Below are 14,433 nucleotides of genomic sequence, written 5' to 3'. Positions count from 1 at the left end.
ATGCTTAGTGACTGATAATGGTACAGAATTTACCAACCAAAGGTTGGAAAAGTTTTTGCAGGATGCAGGGATCCAGCATAAACGGTCTGCTCCGTACAGACCACAACACAATTCGTATATTGAGAGAAGAGGTCAAACATTACAAGCCATGACTAGAACTATGTTGGCAGATTCTGGTTTGCCTGAAAATTTATGGGGTGAGGCTGTTATGTGTGCTAACCATGTGTTAAACAACGTGGTTCATTCCTCTACGGGTGAAATACCATTCACCTTATGGCATGGGAGGAAACCAAATCTTAGTTACTTACACACATTTGGAGCCCCAGCTTGGGTACATATTCCATCTAGTTTAAGGAGAAAGGATCAACAGAGAGCCAGAAAAATGTTTTTCATTGGCTATGAATCAAATCATAGGTCTTTTAGATTTTGGGCACAGGGAACTACTAGTGTTTACTGTAGTGCAAGTGCTAAATTTCTAGAGCACGTAGGATGGGATAAACTAGAGCATGCAGATTATAGACATGATAATAATACTGTTAGTATAGAGCATCATATTCCTGATGATATTCCTGAGGATTTAGTTAATGTAAAATCCTCTATCAAGGATGAAGAACAAGTAGGTTTAGAGGAGGTAGTTTTAGGGGAGGAGTCAGATGAACCATCTGCAGTAAGTCCTGTATTACCTAGGATACCTACTAGGGAAAGGCATCCACCTGATTGATATAAAGCAACCGTAGTTTGCCAGGTTAACATAGAACCTTCAAGTTATGAGGATATCAAGCTTTATCCTGAAAAGGAGCAGAATGCTTGGAAGGAGGCAATGAGTAAGGAAATTAATTATTTAACTAAGTTAGGTGTTTACGAAACTGTGAAATTGCCACCTGGTGAAAAATTAGTAGGTTGTAGATGGGTTTACAAAATTAAGAAAAGCATAGATGGGACAGTAACCCATAAAGCTCGCCTTGTAGCTCAAGGTTTTTCTCAGACCGAAAAAGATTTCGATGAGGTTTTTGCTCCTAGTTTACGTGCTAGTACTTTAAGAACAATGCTAGTGTGGGCGGCTAAGTATAAATATAGTATTAACCATATAGATGTAGAGACAGCATACTTGCATGCTCCATTGAGACACACCATCTATATGAGGAAGCCTTTAGGAGTTGAAACACAAAACCACACTGATTGTTGGAAGTTAAATAAAAGCCTTTATGGTTTGAGACAATCAGGGTTTGAGTGGAACCAATGTATAGTTAAAGAGCTAAATAAGATCGGTTTTCATGAAGGTGTAGCGGATAAGTGTCTCTTTAAAAGAGAAAATAATGGGTTAGTATCATTTTTGTTATTGTTTACAGATGATATAGCCATAATAACTAAAACTGACAAGGAAGCCATAGATATTGTTAAACAGTTACAAACCAAATTCAAGATCAGAAATTTAGGAAATATTAGGCATTATTTGGGTCTAGATATCAATCAAACAGCTAGAGGTTATAAAATATCTCAATCTAGCAAAATAAGACAAATGTTGAAACGTTATGGCATGGAGCTATGTAAGCCAGCTAAAACGCCTATGGCACAGGATTTTCAACAAGGAGAAATCCAAAGTCCTGAATTTAGTAAGGAGATCTACCAGTCTCTTATAGGTAGTCTATCTTATATAAGCAATTGGTCGAGACCTGATATTTCATTTGGAGTAAACCAATTAGCGAGATATAATGCAGAGCCAACTGATAGGCATTGGCAGGCCGCAAAGCGTATATTAAGATATCTGAAAATGACAATGCATTATGCATTGTATCTAGAACCTAACAATGATTTAGTACTGAGCACATATGCTGATGCCAGTTTTGCTACTGATTTGACCACCAGAAAGTCCACATCGGGTATAGCTATCATGTTAGACAATTGTTTGATTGGCTGGAAATCAATTCGTCAAAAACATATTAGTCTATCTACTATGGAGGCAGAATTCTCATGTTTGTCACTAGTTTGTACTGATCTGATTTATTACAAACAACTAATGATGGATATTGGTTTAAAGATGGATTATCCAATTGTAATACATGAGGACAACCAAGCTGCTATAAAAATGGCAACAAATTTAGCAGTTAAAACTAGATCTAAGTATACTGACATTGGGTATCTGAATGTTCGGCAGTGTATCCAAAGCAACATGGTTAAGTTGGAATATTGTATGTCAGAAGACAATATTGCTGATAATTTTACCAAAGTGCAAGGTGCTATCAAACATAAAACGTGTTGTGAAAGCTATGGATTAAGAATCTAAACTGTATATATTGACTTGTCCAAAGGGGAGAATGTTAGGATATGGTTTGAGCCTAACAAGTTGTCCAGGCAATATATGTGTTCTGTGACTTTAATATGGATGTCAGCACTTCAAGCTGCATTTACTCTAGTGCTGACATAAGAAGGAGAGGCAGAGGCGTCTGGAAAGAGATGTTTGACTTTTCACCTACTTATTTTCCCTGGAGATAATATCCCCTAGGAGATGGGATGGGAGGGGGGAAATTCCTTTGAGCTGGAGTAGATTAGGACTTGAAAGATGACCAATGAGTGCAGGGGAATGGGGAACGGAAAGGGAGGGTTTTGGGTCTGGAAGTCAGTGTTGGCTTCGATGGAGTCGGGTGTAAAATGTGCTTAATAAATAGGAGTTTTTCTTCAAAGACTTTGTTTGAAATGCAATTTATTTGAGACAACCTCGAAACCTGACAATGAATATGTATTGTGTGACTTTAAAGTTTTACTGCTGATTCATTGTAATGCTGAGTCATACTGTAATTAGATAATCACTAGTTGTAAACGTACTTAAGAAAGATACTGTAAAGTATTCAGTTGATGATAAGCTACCATAGTGTGAGGAGTTGCTATCACTGTGCTATCATCGTTGGATGGATCTGCTACCATCGTGGTTTGTGAACCAGAGTGAACTTGTTATTCTAACCAACTACTGTTTGTGTGGTAAGAAGAGTTTCTGTATCACTGGACTGATTTAACTGGCAAAGACTTGGATTGATTTAAAGATTATGAGATTGTTTTTTCACTATAAAGTAAGCTTTTGATAAACCAGTTTGCACATCTCTTATTCATTGCTCTCAGCAACGTTTCTCTGTGCTCTACACTCTGCTGGTTGGTAACACAACAACAATATCCTTAACAATCTCTTTAACTTCTTTCAATTCTCCTTCCATTTTTTCCATTCTCCCATCTACCCTGTCTAATCTTGTCTTAAGATCTTCATATATAGTCTGTAGCATGTTTTTTAATTCTGTGTTTATTTTCTCTTGTTGTGATGTTGTTTCTGTTGTTTTTTGCCCAGTAGTGCCAGATGTTGCAGATATTGATGGTGATGATGAATGTTGTGTTGCTTTCTTCATCTTGTCTTTCAAATCTTACTACTCAATTTATAATCCAAAAATTTGATTTCTTCAGATTCAAACTACCCACTCCGAATCTTCAGGTTCATGCTACCCTAACCCACACTGATTTGCTTCATATAAAAAAATAAAAAGAAAGAAACAACACCAAAAATGAGAAGATCAAGAATCAAAAACAATTAAAATGCCCCACAAAGGCCAGAAAAACAAAAAAGAAAAACAAGGAGAAAATGCCGATTCAAAGCCTCAGTACTTGCTCAAAATATCCAATCTGCAGTAAAAAGGTGGAAAAGATATTTATAATCTCCCAAAAAGAATTTTAAAAAATCAAAAGAAAAAACAAACAAAAACCATGCCAATCATAAAAAAAAAATTAAATCCAGCAAGAAGGTACTTCTGCAATAAAAAAAAGAAAAAGAAAAGTAAATGGAAAAAGAACAACCAGGAGGACAGAAAAGGAAAAAACAATGTTCCAAAATATCACTCTTCCAAAATCTTCCAAAGTCTATAGATCCATCAAGTGAAGGAGTAAAATGAGAATACAAAATAAAAAAGAACTAGACAAAACAAAAGAGAAACAACGTTCAATCTTTTTTTCCCCTTCTATTCTTTCCCTTTCTGTTACAAAGTCACAAGACTACTTCTTATCAAAGTTTTCTTGCCAGTTTCCAAAACACTGTCCAAGGTTGTTTCACTCTGGTCTATTCCTTTATTCTCTTAAGTTTCTTCTGTCACCACTAGATGGCACCATATTCACTTGAAATAGTCTTAAAATATCAATTTACTTTTTTTCTTCAGATTTAAACTCCCAGCTACAGCAAATTTAAGTTTTCAAAATACAGTTCATTTGCCCGAGGAGCTTCTTTTCCCAATCTGCTTCCAATTTTATTAAATTTGTTAAAATGCTTTTTCTGCTTTTGTTAATTTGTCATTATTAATGGCTTCCGCTTCTTCGCCGCTGTTCTGAAAGAGGGGAGGTAGCTTTGTTCCGCTCTCTCCCCTCTCCTCTTTGCCAATTCTTTTTAATTTAAATACTTTTAAAGTTCAAGAGAGAATTTTTTTTTAAAGGAACCTTGTTTCCAGGACATCACTCTCTCACCCAGATGATCCTCACTTTTCTTCCTCTTCTTCTTTGTGGCCGCCCTGGCTTTTGACAGCTCTGATGGCTGCCTTCCTTTGCTGCTGGGTCGAAGACTAATACCGGCACTTTAAGGGACTTGCGCCTTCCCTCTCTGTGCCAGCCTGTGCCTCCATTCTTCACTGTCCCTACAGGACAGCTATGATCCCGGGGGATCCCCAAAATCAGCTGGGATATCGGTGTTCTCCCGGAGCACCGGAATCCACACCGTACTGCTGTGACGCTGGCTACGCCAGATCTCACCTTCACAGTGTTCCTGTGGTCACATGACTGCAATTTGGGTGCTCATCAACAAAGCTAATGGAGAAGCTAGCAGGTGGTAGCACGTGGCAATCATGTGACCATGGGAAATTTCAACATGGAATTTGCTTAATGATTGCAGCTGTGACTCCTGAAACTGCCATCATAAATTGGCACAGTCACATGATGTTGAATCTTATGTCATTGTTTAGAAACAGTGTTTCCAGTCCCAATTACCATCAGTAAGCAAGGACTACCTATATCAGTGATGGCGATGGAGCACTTCGCGCATGCGCTTGTCAGGGCTACAACCAGGAAGAGGAGCTGCCCAGGGGGCATGCACACGCCCGATATGGTACTTTTGGTTTCAGTCTTTCGATTACTGCCATGCATGTGCACGCGCCGATCAGCTGGCCGGCACGCATGCTCTCGCCGGAAAAGGGAAGACAAGCTCTTCTGGTTTCTGGCACTGCCGCACGCACAAAGGCCAGCTGATCATTGTCTGCGCATGCACGCCAGAAACCCGGAAGAGGAACAGGCGATGCAGCGCATGCCAGGTGACATGGCTCCGCATGCAACTTCGGGCACGCGTGGCATAGGTTCTCCATCACCAACCTATATTATATGAGCAAAGAGAAAATACTGTATTTTGTATAAAACATATAAAAAGAAACAGTCATGTACTATACAGGATATATTATTACTAGTATTAACACTGAAAAATGGTAAACAGAGGTCTGGAGGTCAAACATAGAGGAAAGTTACCATAGAATTACAAGTTAAACTTGTCTGAAGCTTAAAGACTTTGTGGAGTCCAGCAGCCTCTGCTTGAGCAAGCTTTTCTTCTGTCATTTTTACAACAAATTTCACAGTTGTATCAGTGTGATATTCTTTGTAGTCAGAAATTAATGCTGGTGTTTTTTCAGTCCCATTCAACATTGGCTCTAATACTTGTTCTTTGTAAACCTGCAAAAACATTAAAAATGAAAATAAAATTTAAAGAAAATAGTAGAAATATTTTAAGTCTAAGTTGTATAAAAATATTTACCTGAGTCCATGTTCGAACTGGAAGTTCTGTAATTTCTACTGTGTTCCTATCAAGCACAAATATTTCTCCACTCACTACATAATGATTCTGACCAAGTTCTTGGATTGTTCCTTTAAAGCTTTTGTAGTTTGGAAGCTACAACATTAAAAATGTACATTAATTATATCCACCTTAAGAAGTCTCAAATATTTTTAAAATTTTAGATAATGAAAACGTTCAGTTAAAATCAATTAGTATTTAAGACTAAAAAACAATTATATGGAAATGGCAGTACATATTATTTCTTTAGGCAACTTCACACTATTCTTTCATGCAAATAAGCAAGCTGGTACATTACCACAGAGCAAGGAGAAAAGTGAGTGTGAATCAGAGTGCATGCAGTGATGCTTAAAAGTTTGTAATCCCATTTGAATTTTCAATATTTCTACAAATATATGACATAAAGCATGATCTGTTCTCTACACAAGTCCTAAAACTAGATAAAGCAGGGGTGTCAAATTTGCGGCCCACGGGCCATATATGTCACATGCTGGCCCCGCCCCCGTCTGGTTTAGCGAAGGGGAAAAATGTCCCGATACGTCACGTGACATCGTGACGATGTGAGTTTGACACCCAAGATAAAGAGAACCCAATTAAACAAATGAGTCAAAAAAAAATACTTGTTCATTTATTTATTGAGAAAAATGATCCAAAGCTACATATTTGTGTGTGTCAAAAGTATTAGAAGCACTGCAGAAAATTAAAAGGCTGTCATTCCTCTAATACCCTAGTATGCACTTTAGGTACACTCTCAGCACCTAATTTATACTAAATGTGTTCTCTAGGCTGAGAAGGAGTTGGATATTCATTTGGAATTATGATAATCCATGTTTTAAGAAAGTTTCTTATGTTCTCCCCTTGTGAAGAGACTCTACTTTCCCTCTCTGAGAGTTTAATTAGGTCAGTTCTGCCTATATTGCAATCTGGAATGGGACAACTTGCCCTGGCCATGTCACTGAAGCCAACTTGCTGCGGGATGACTCTCTGAGGGACGCCTCGCCACAGGTCAATTCCACACAGGATAATTCAGTGCCTTGCTTCTACCTAGCAAGCCTTGCTGTTTTTTTTGCATGGAAAAGAGACTTGGAGAATTTGGTCCTCCTTTTCATGGAAGCCCCCAACCCCAGCCCCATAGGCATTGTGTCCCAGATCACTCCAAGAGCCCTGGCCATGCTGAGGCTGCGGGAAAGTGCTGAATCTCCTCCTCTGCAAGTCAGGTCAATCCCTGGATCCGAAGGGAACCCCATCTTCCCCTGCTGAGGTTTGGCTGAGAAAGGTGATGCCAGAGTTGATAAGCTGCCGCTGCTGTCTGAACAAATGAATTAATCAAGGATCGTACCCTGACTGAACACTCCCTGGGGATTGCCCTTCCCCTGGCCACACTGCCCTTGCTCCCTGCTGGCACTGGATGGATTTCCTCAGCTCATCCCCCTATTCATCTCACACAGAATTGGCGAAGCAGGGGCTTCTTTGTTTCCTGGGCAAGCAGTCTCCAGATAGAGTGGGTCAGGATTGGGGGGGTCCAGATCCAGCCCCTCCTGGCCTCCCTTTCCCCTTCTAACCAGGAGTTCCACAGGCTTTGGGGAAGGGAGCTCCAGCACTGGTGGGGAGTGAGGGCAGCGTGGTTGTGCAAAGCACAATCCCCAGGGAGTGCTCAAGCAGGGTGTGATCAGGGGTGAAATGCTCCCGGTTCGGACCAGATAGCCCGATTCGGTAGCGATGGCGGCAGGTGGTTCGGAGAACTGGTAGCAAAAATCCCTGCGCCCCCCCCCATGCCCAGCTGAGCCGCGCGATCATCAGAGGCTTTTTTTTTTTTTTACTTTTAAAAGCATTTTTTCTACAACCTCTTCCGTGGAAAAAATGCTTTTAAAAGTTAAAAAAAAAAAGCCTCTGATGATCGTGCTGCTCAGCTGGGATCGTCAGAGGCTTTTCAAAAATGCCTTTAAAAGCCTCTCTGACGATCCCAGCTGAGTTGCCTGATTGTCAGAGAGGCTTTTAAAAGCATTTTTTTCTGCAACCTCTTCAGTTGAAGAGGTTGTAGGAACAAAAATGCTTTGAAAAGCCTCTGACGATCCCAGCTGAATTGCTTGATCAGCAGAGGCTTTTAAAAGCATTTTTAACAACCTTATCGGCCCAAGAGGTTGTAGAAAAAATGCTTTGAACAGTTAAAAAAAAAAGTTGGCCATGCCCACCCAGTCACATTACCCCCCCTCCCACCAAGCCACGCCCACAGAACCAGTAGTAACAAATTTTACATTTCACCCCTGGGTGTGATCTTTAATTTGCCCATCTAGACAGCGGTGGCAGTGGCTTATCAGCTCTGGCATCACCTCTCCAAGCCAGACTGCAGCGGGGGAAGATGGGGGTCCCCCAGATCCAGGGATTGACCTGACTTGCAAGCAAGGAAGAGGTTCGGCATTTTCCTGCAGCTTCAGCATGGCCAGGGCTCTTGGAGTGATCTCGTAGGGTGTGTGTGGGGATTCTAAGGCAGGGATAGCCCCAGGGTCTCATCCCCTCTCCATGGGCACAATGCTCATGGGGCTGGGGGCTTCCATGAAAAGGAGGACCAAACTCTCCAAGCTTCTTTTCTGTGCAAAAAAACCAGCAAGGCTTGCCAGGTAGAAGCAAGGGGTTGAGTTATCCTGTATGGAATTGTCCCTCAGCGAGTTGGTTGGAGTGACATGGCCATGGTGAGTTGTCCTACACTCATTGCAATCACTTCTCTGATCAGACAAAATTTCCCTGCTGGTATTTCCAACCTTGCTATTCAACATGTTAGCAATGGGAAGCATAAGATCCTCTTTTCAGTTGTTCTATTAAATTAGTGGGGAGGTCACCTCCTCTGTTCTTCTGAGTATGACCTCCCACATGGGTATATTAATTGTTCTGGCCACATGTGGTGTTCTGAAGGGATTCTTGTCTGTTCAGTCATGCTACTTTGCCAATGTCAGGGAGGAGATCAGGGGCACCCTCACTGCCACTTCTGAGTTGAATGGAGACTCCTGCGATGGAATGTTGGTTAGACTCAAAGAGAAGTAGAATGAGAATGCCAAGTCATTTCAGAGAAGATATTTGTATTCTGGGAAAGTGTAAAAGCATGAGAAAGAAAATCAACAATCATATGATGGTGTTATGTATAAGTTGAAATAGCAAAGGGCTTTGACAGGCTTTCAAGATTCTATTACAACATTTATCCACATTAAAGTACATTCCAAGACTCCTAATGTTTTCTTTTCCTGACCTTCCCTACCTTGAAGGGCTGACAAGATCTTTAGTCCTGTCATATCTTCTCCAGTGGGAAAAATGCAACACCGTTTCCCGTGATCCACTCATCAGCATGTGAATCACAGTTTCCTCAGCTTGAAAAAAGGGGAAGAGCAGAAAACCACATATCTCCTCAAGCCACTTTTTGGGAGAAACAAAAGGAGACCTGCTTTTCTCCACCGATTGTTGCAGCTACTTTTACCAAGCCATACAGTATGTCACAGGAGTACACCCCCTCAAATTTTGTAAATATTTAAGCATATCTTTTCATGTGACAACACTGAAGAAATGACACTTGGCTACAATGTAAAGTAGTGAGTATACAGCTTGTATAACAGTGTAAATGTGCTGTCCCCTCAAAATAACGCAACACACAGCCATTAATGTCTAAACCGCTGGCAACAAAAGTGAGTACACCCCTAAGCGATAATGTTCAAATGGGGCCCAAAGTGTCAATATTTTGTGTGGCCACCATTATTTTCCAGCACTGCCTTAACCCTCTTGGGCATAGAGTTCACCAGAGCTTCACAGGTTGCCACTGGAGTCCTCTTCCACTCCTCCATAACATCATGGAGCTGGTGGATGTTAGAGACCTTGCGCACCTCCACCTTCCATTTCAGGATGCCCCACAGATGCTCAATAGGGTTTAGGTCTGGAGACATGCTTGGCCAGTCCATCACCTTTACCCTCAGCTTCTTTAGCAAGGCAGTGGTCATTTTGGAGGTGTGTTTGCGGTCGTTATGTTGGAATACTGCCCTGCGGCTCAGTCTCCAAAGGGAGGGGATCATGCTCTGCTTCAGTATGTCACAGTACATGTTGGCATTCATGGTTTCCTCAATGAACTGTAGCTCCCCAGTGCTGGCAGCACTCATGCAGCCCCAGACCATGACATTCCCACCACCATGCTTGACTGTAGGCAAGACACACTTGTCTTTGTACTCCTCACCTGGGTGCTGCCACACACGCTTGACATCATCTGAACCAAATTAAGTTTATCTTCGTCTCATCGGACCACAGGACATGGTTCCAGGAATCCATGTCCTAAGTCTGCTTGTCTGCAGCAAACTGTTTGCGGGCTTTCTTGTGCATCATCTTTAGAAGAGGCTTCCTTTTGGGACGACAGCCCTACAGACCAATTTGATGCAGCGTGCGGCATATGGTCTGAGCACTGACAGGCTGACCCCCCACCCCTTCAACCTCTGCAGCAATGCTGGCAGCACCGATACATCTATTTCCCAAAGCCAACCTCTGGATATGACGCTGAGCACGGGCACTCAACTTCTTTGGTTGACCATGGCGAGGCCTGTTCTGAGTGGAACCTGTCCTGTTAAATCGCTGTATGGTCTTGGCCAACCTTGCTGCAGCTCAGTTTCAGGGTCTTGGCAATCTTCCTACAGCCTAGGCCATCTTTATGTAGAGCAACAATTTGTTTTTTCAGATCCTCAGAGAGTTCATTGCCATGAGGTGCCATGTTGAACTTCCAGTGACCAGTATGAGAGAGTGAGAGCGATAACACCAAATTTAATACACCTGCTCCCCCTTCACACCTGAGATCTTGTAACATTAACGTGTCACATGACACCAGGGAGGGAAAACGGATACTTGGGCCCCATTTGGACATTATCACTTAGAGGTGTACTCACTTTTGTTGCCAGAAGTTTAGACATTAATGGCAATGGCTGTGTGTTGCGTTATTTTGAGGGGACAGCACATTTACACTGTTATACAAGCTGTATACTCACTACTTTACATTGTAGCCAAGTGTCATTTCTTCAGTGTTGTCACATGAAAAGATATACTTAAATATTTACAAAATGTGAGGGGCTGTACTCACTTCTGTGACATACTGTATATGTTTCTGTGTGGTTGAAGGTTCTTTGTTCAACTAAAGTAGCTCAGCTTCAGCCCTACAGGAAAAATGTATGTTTATATCAGGGGTGAAATGCTGCTGGTTCGGACCGGATCGCCCGATCCTTTAGCGATGGTGGCGGGTGGTTCCGGTAGCAAAAATCCCTGCCCCACCGCATGCCCAGCTGAGCCGCACAATCATCAGAGGCTTTTTTTTTTAATTTTTAAAAGCATTTGTTCTACAACCTCTTCGGCTAAAAAAATGTTTTTAAAAGAAAAAAAAGCCTCTGACGATCAGGCAAGTCAGCTGGGATCGTCAGAGGCTTTTAAAAGCATTTTTTTTACAACCTCTTCAGAGGTTGTAGAAAAAATGGTTTTAAAAGTAAAAAAAAAAAGTTGGCCATGCCCACCCAGTCACATTACCCCCCAAGCCACGCCCACAGAACCGGTAGTAACAAATTTTACATTTCACCACTGGTTTATATCCTTCCATCCTTCCTTCCTTCCTTCCTCCCTCGCTCCCTCCCTCCCTCCCTTTCTTCTCTAAACATTTTTTGCTTAGCCACTTCTGCTCACTGTAGTTTACTTAGCCTGAATTTCATCATTGTAAACCACATTTTTGAGATTCTGATTTACCAAACATAACTTTGTCCCTCGGCAAATAAACATATTTATCCTTTTTTATCAAAAAGTTTTATTACATTAGTCTGCAGTGAACATTGCATTACCATGGGAAGAGGGTCCAATCCATCCAACATTCGTCTGACATTGTTCACAATCTCCCTGGTATCATAGTTTGGAATCTTACATGCCCATCCTGTGCCGATGCCCTCAGCACCATTTATTAAGACCATAGGAATTATGGGAATGTACCATTCAGGTTCCACACGTTGATTATCATCATACAGGAACTTAAGAAGGTTATCATCTACTGCAGGAAAAAGTAGTCTTGCTAAAGGGCTTTAAAGAAAATAAAAGTAAGGCTTTGGGGTTATTTCAGTTTATAATTCAGTAAACTGTTAAACTGAATTGTTGTAGAAGTTACAAATTGTCAAACTAAACTATTCTTCAAATTTATATAGAAACTCATCTGACAAAACAAGTGACTTTCATTCTCTTTAAAAATGAATTAGAATTCTACAGCAATTCTAAATATTATATAGTGCACCTAGTAAAAATCTCTCCTCATGCAATGTAATGTTAAAGTCTCTCTCTCCTCTCCTCTCCTCTCCTCTCCTCTCCTCTCCTCTCCTCTCCTCTCCTCTCCTCTCCCTCTCCCTCTCCCTCTCCCTCTCAAGTCAGTGTTGACCCCTGGACAAATCCTTGCAGTATTCTTGCCAAGATTTCAGAAGTGGTTTGCCATTGTTTCCTTCCTAGGGCTGAAAGACAGTGACTGGCCCAAAGTCACCCATCTGGCTTTGTCCCTAAAGTGGGTCTAGAACTCATCCCAGTTTCTAGCCTGCTGCTTTAACCACTACACCAAACTGGGTGGCCCTTTCCCTTATACAAAACACAAATTGAATGAAGGTTTGGTGTTTTTCATTCTGTTGCTTTGTTTTTAGCAGGTTGTGGGGTTGTTTTTTCATTTTGGGTATGTTGGGGAATTAAATAGGTTCTTGTACCATCCACTTTGGGAATATGATTTTCATTGTGCTATGCCCTACAGCCCTTGAGTTGACCAAAATGATGTACTTCTGGACTAAGGAATTGAAATATTTATGTGGTTATTTCTTTCTAGTTATCTCCCACAATAACAATAATATACTTCCCAATTCGGTATTACTTCAAATAAAACTCATTTCAATTTCTGTTTTGAACTAAACTTTACCTCAACATGGTAAAGATGTAACGAGGACTTGCAGCATCCTTGCCACCATGAAGCCTAGTACCAAACTGACCAATAGGCTGCAGCAAGCTGACATTATTACTTCCAACAAAGTTCTGAGCCAAGTTCACAATAGTCATCATTAAAGCTTGCTAGGAAAAAAATATTAAAATATTGTTACTACCAAGTGGAAAACTCAAACTTTATAAATCAGTATAGAATAAATTACTGATAAAACTACTTAAGGCTCCATCAAATATGAAAAAGGCCAGAGGAAAAAAGAGAAACAGCCCCACCCCATTGTGAAATGACACATATTATCAAGTTATCACTTTATACATTATTAATTACAAACAACAGTGTTGGTGATGAGCATGGTTATGAGGAGTTGGGAACTGAATGGAGTATTCTTTTTTCCCTCTCTCATTTGTCCCTAAGATTACCACAGCTGAAGCAAGAAGTCCTATCTTTTCACATCTGCCTATCTTGTTCCCCAAAATTATTCTTCCAAAATAATTAAAGTAAAACAGGCATTTTTTTTTCTATACCCACCTCTCCATGGTGATAAGCAGACATCTCGGCCACAGAGCCAGCTAACTGAGCAACTTTAACTTCCCGTTTATCATTTCTCTTAAAGCAAGTGTACAAAACTTTACGCTGCCCGGGTTTAAAGCCTGAATTAAAACAGAAAAGGGCATATTTCAAAATTGTAGTCTCTCAAAGTATTGCTAATATAGGAAAAGAGATGCTTAATAAAACTGCACATTTAACTGAACTCTAAATATATTTATGCACATTAAATACAGTAAAAATTATGTAATAAATACAAAGAACTGTAACTGTATCCATTTCTCATTTCCCAGTAAAACCTAATTATTGTTTTCCTCATCAACACTTAATTCCATCACTATCTACAAAATAATTCAGTTGATTTCCTGATACATCTATCTATATAAAAGTGAAATACCACTCACACATCATCACAAAATCTCCAGAACCGTAAAGCCTACAAACTTGAAATTTGCTGTTTATGTTCCTCTTGGCTTCTAGGTGCTTACTAAGAAAGGATTTTTCGAAATGACCATCAGAGCATTAGTATTTCCTATATTATTAACACACTCTGATGCTAAGGAGTTCTACTCCCCCTCCCCACCTGAAAAGAAATCTGTTCCAAATGCAAAACACAAGCAGAGGAGAGGCATTTCAGTTTCAGTTTTACTTTCACAGCAGCAAGCAGGGGATAGGATAGGGGAGGCTTTTGTGGGGCAAGGCTGAGGGAGAGAAGGGGATAGGATAGGAGACGTTTCTGTGGGGCAAGGCTGAGGGTGAGAAGGGGAGAGGAGAGGCTGATTGTAACTACTCATTAACTTTCAAGCTGTAAGTGTCGATTTATCAAGCCCGATCACATAGTTTCATAGCGGAGCACGGATATTCAGCTAGTGCCATTATAAAGTAAGGAAATTTAAGGGTAGTTTTACTACAGCTTCATTTGGAAAGAAGACAAGTGAATTATAGAATAGCAACAACATCAAGCACAAACATTATAGTTCAAGCAAAATTATTGTTATACATAACATCATCTAACAGGGTATTCTAAGCATCACAGTTATCAGTGAAAAATTCTAATATTCATGCCAAG

At 40.7% G+C, this 14,433-nt stretch overlaps 1 protein-coding gene across 1 annotated transcript in view; it reads right to left on the bottom strand.

Moving 5' to 3' along the window:
• The window catches only part of TOP2B (DNA topoisomerase II beta), a 251,965-nt gene that overhangs the window by 183,407 nt on the left and 54,125 nt on the right, over positions 1–14,433 (bottom strand). Inside the window, exons 18-22 of the mRNA XM_070944595.1 lie at positions 13,347–13,468; positions 12,798–12,946; positions 11,698–11,929; positions 5,819–5,953; positions 5,536–5,736 (exon numbers count right to left, since the gene is read on the bottom strand). Coding sequence (XP_070800696.1) covers positions 5,536–5,736; positions 5,819–5,953; positions 11,698–11,929; positions 12,798–12,946; positions 13,347–13,468 — 839 coding nt within the window. The remainder of the gene's footprint in view (positions 1–5,535; positions 5,737–5,818; positions 5,954–11,697; positions 11,930–12,797; positions 12,947–13,346; positions 13,469–14,433) is intronic.

Source organism: Pituophis catenifer, unplaced genomic scaffold (genome assembly GCF_029215685.1).
Source record: "Pituophis catenifer annectens isolate HBS135680 unplaced genomic scaffold, rPitCat1.0.hap2 SCAF_5, whole genome shotgun sequence".
Taxonomy (NCBI): domain Eukaryota; kingdom Metazoa; phylum Chordata; class Lepidosauria; order Squamata; family Colubridae; genus Pituophis; species Pituophis catenifer.
This window is presented reverse-complemented; position numbering and strand designations above follow the sequence as displayed.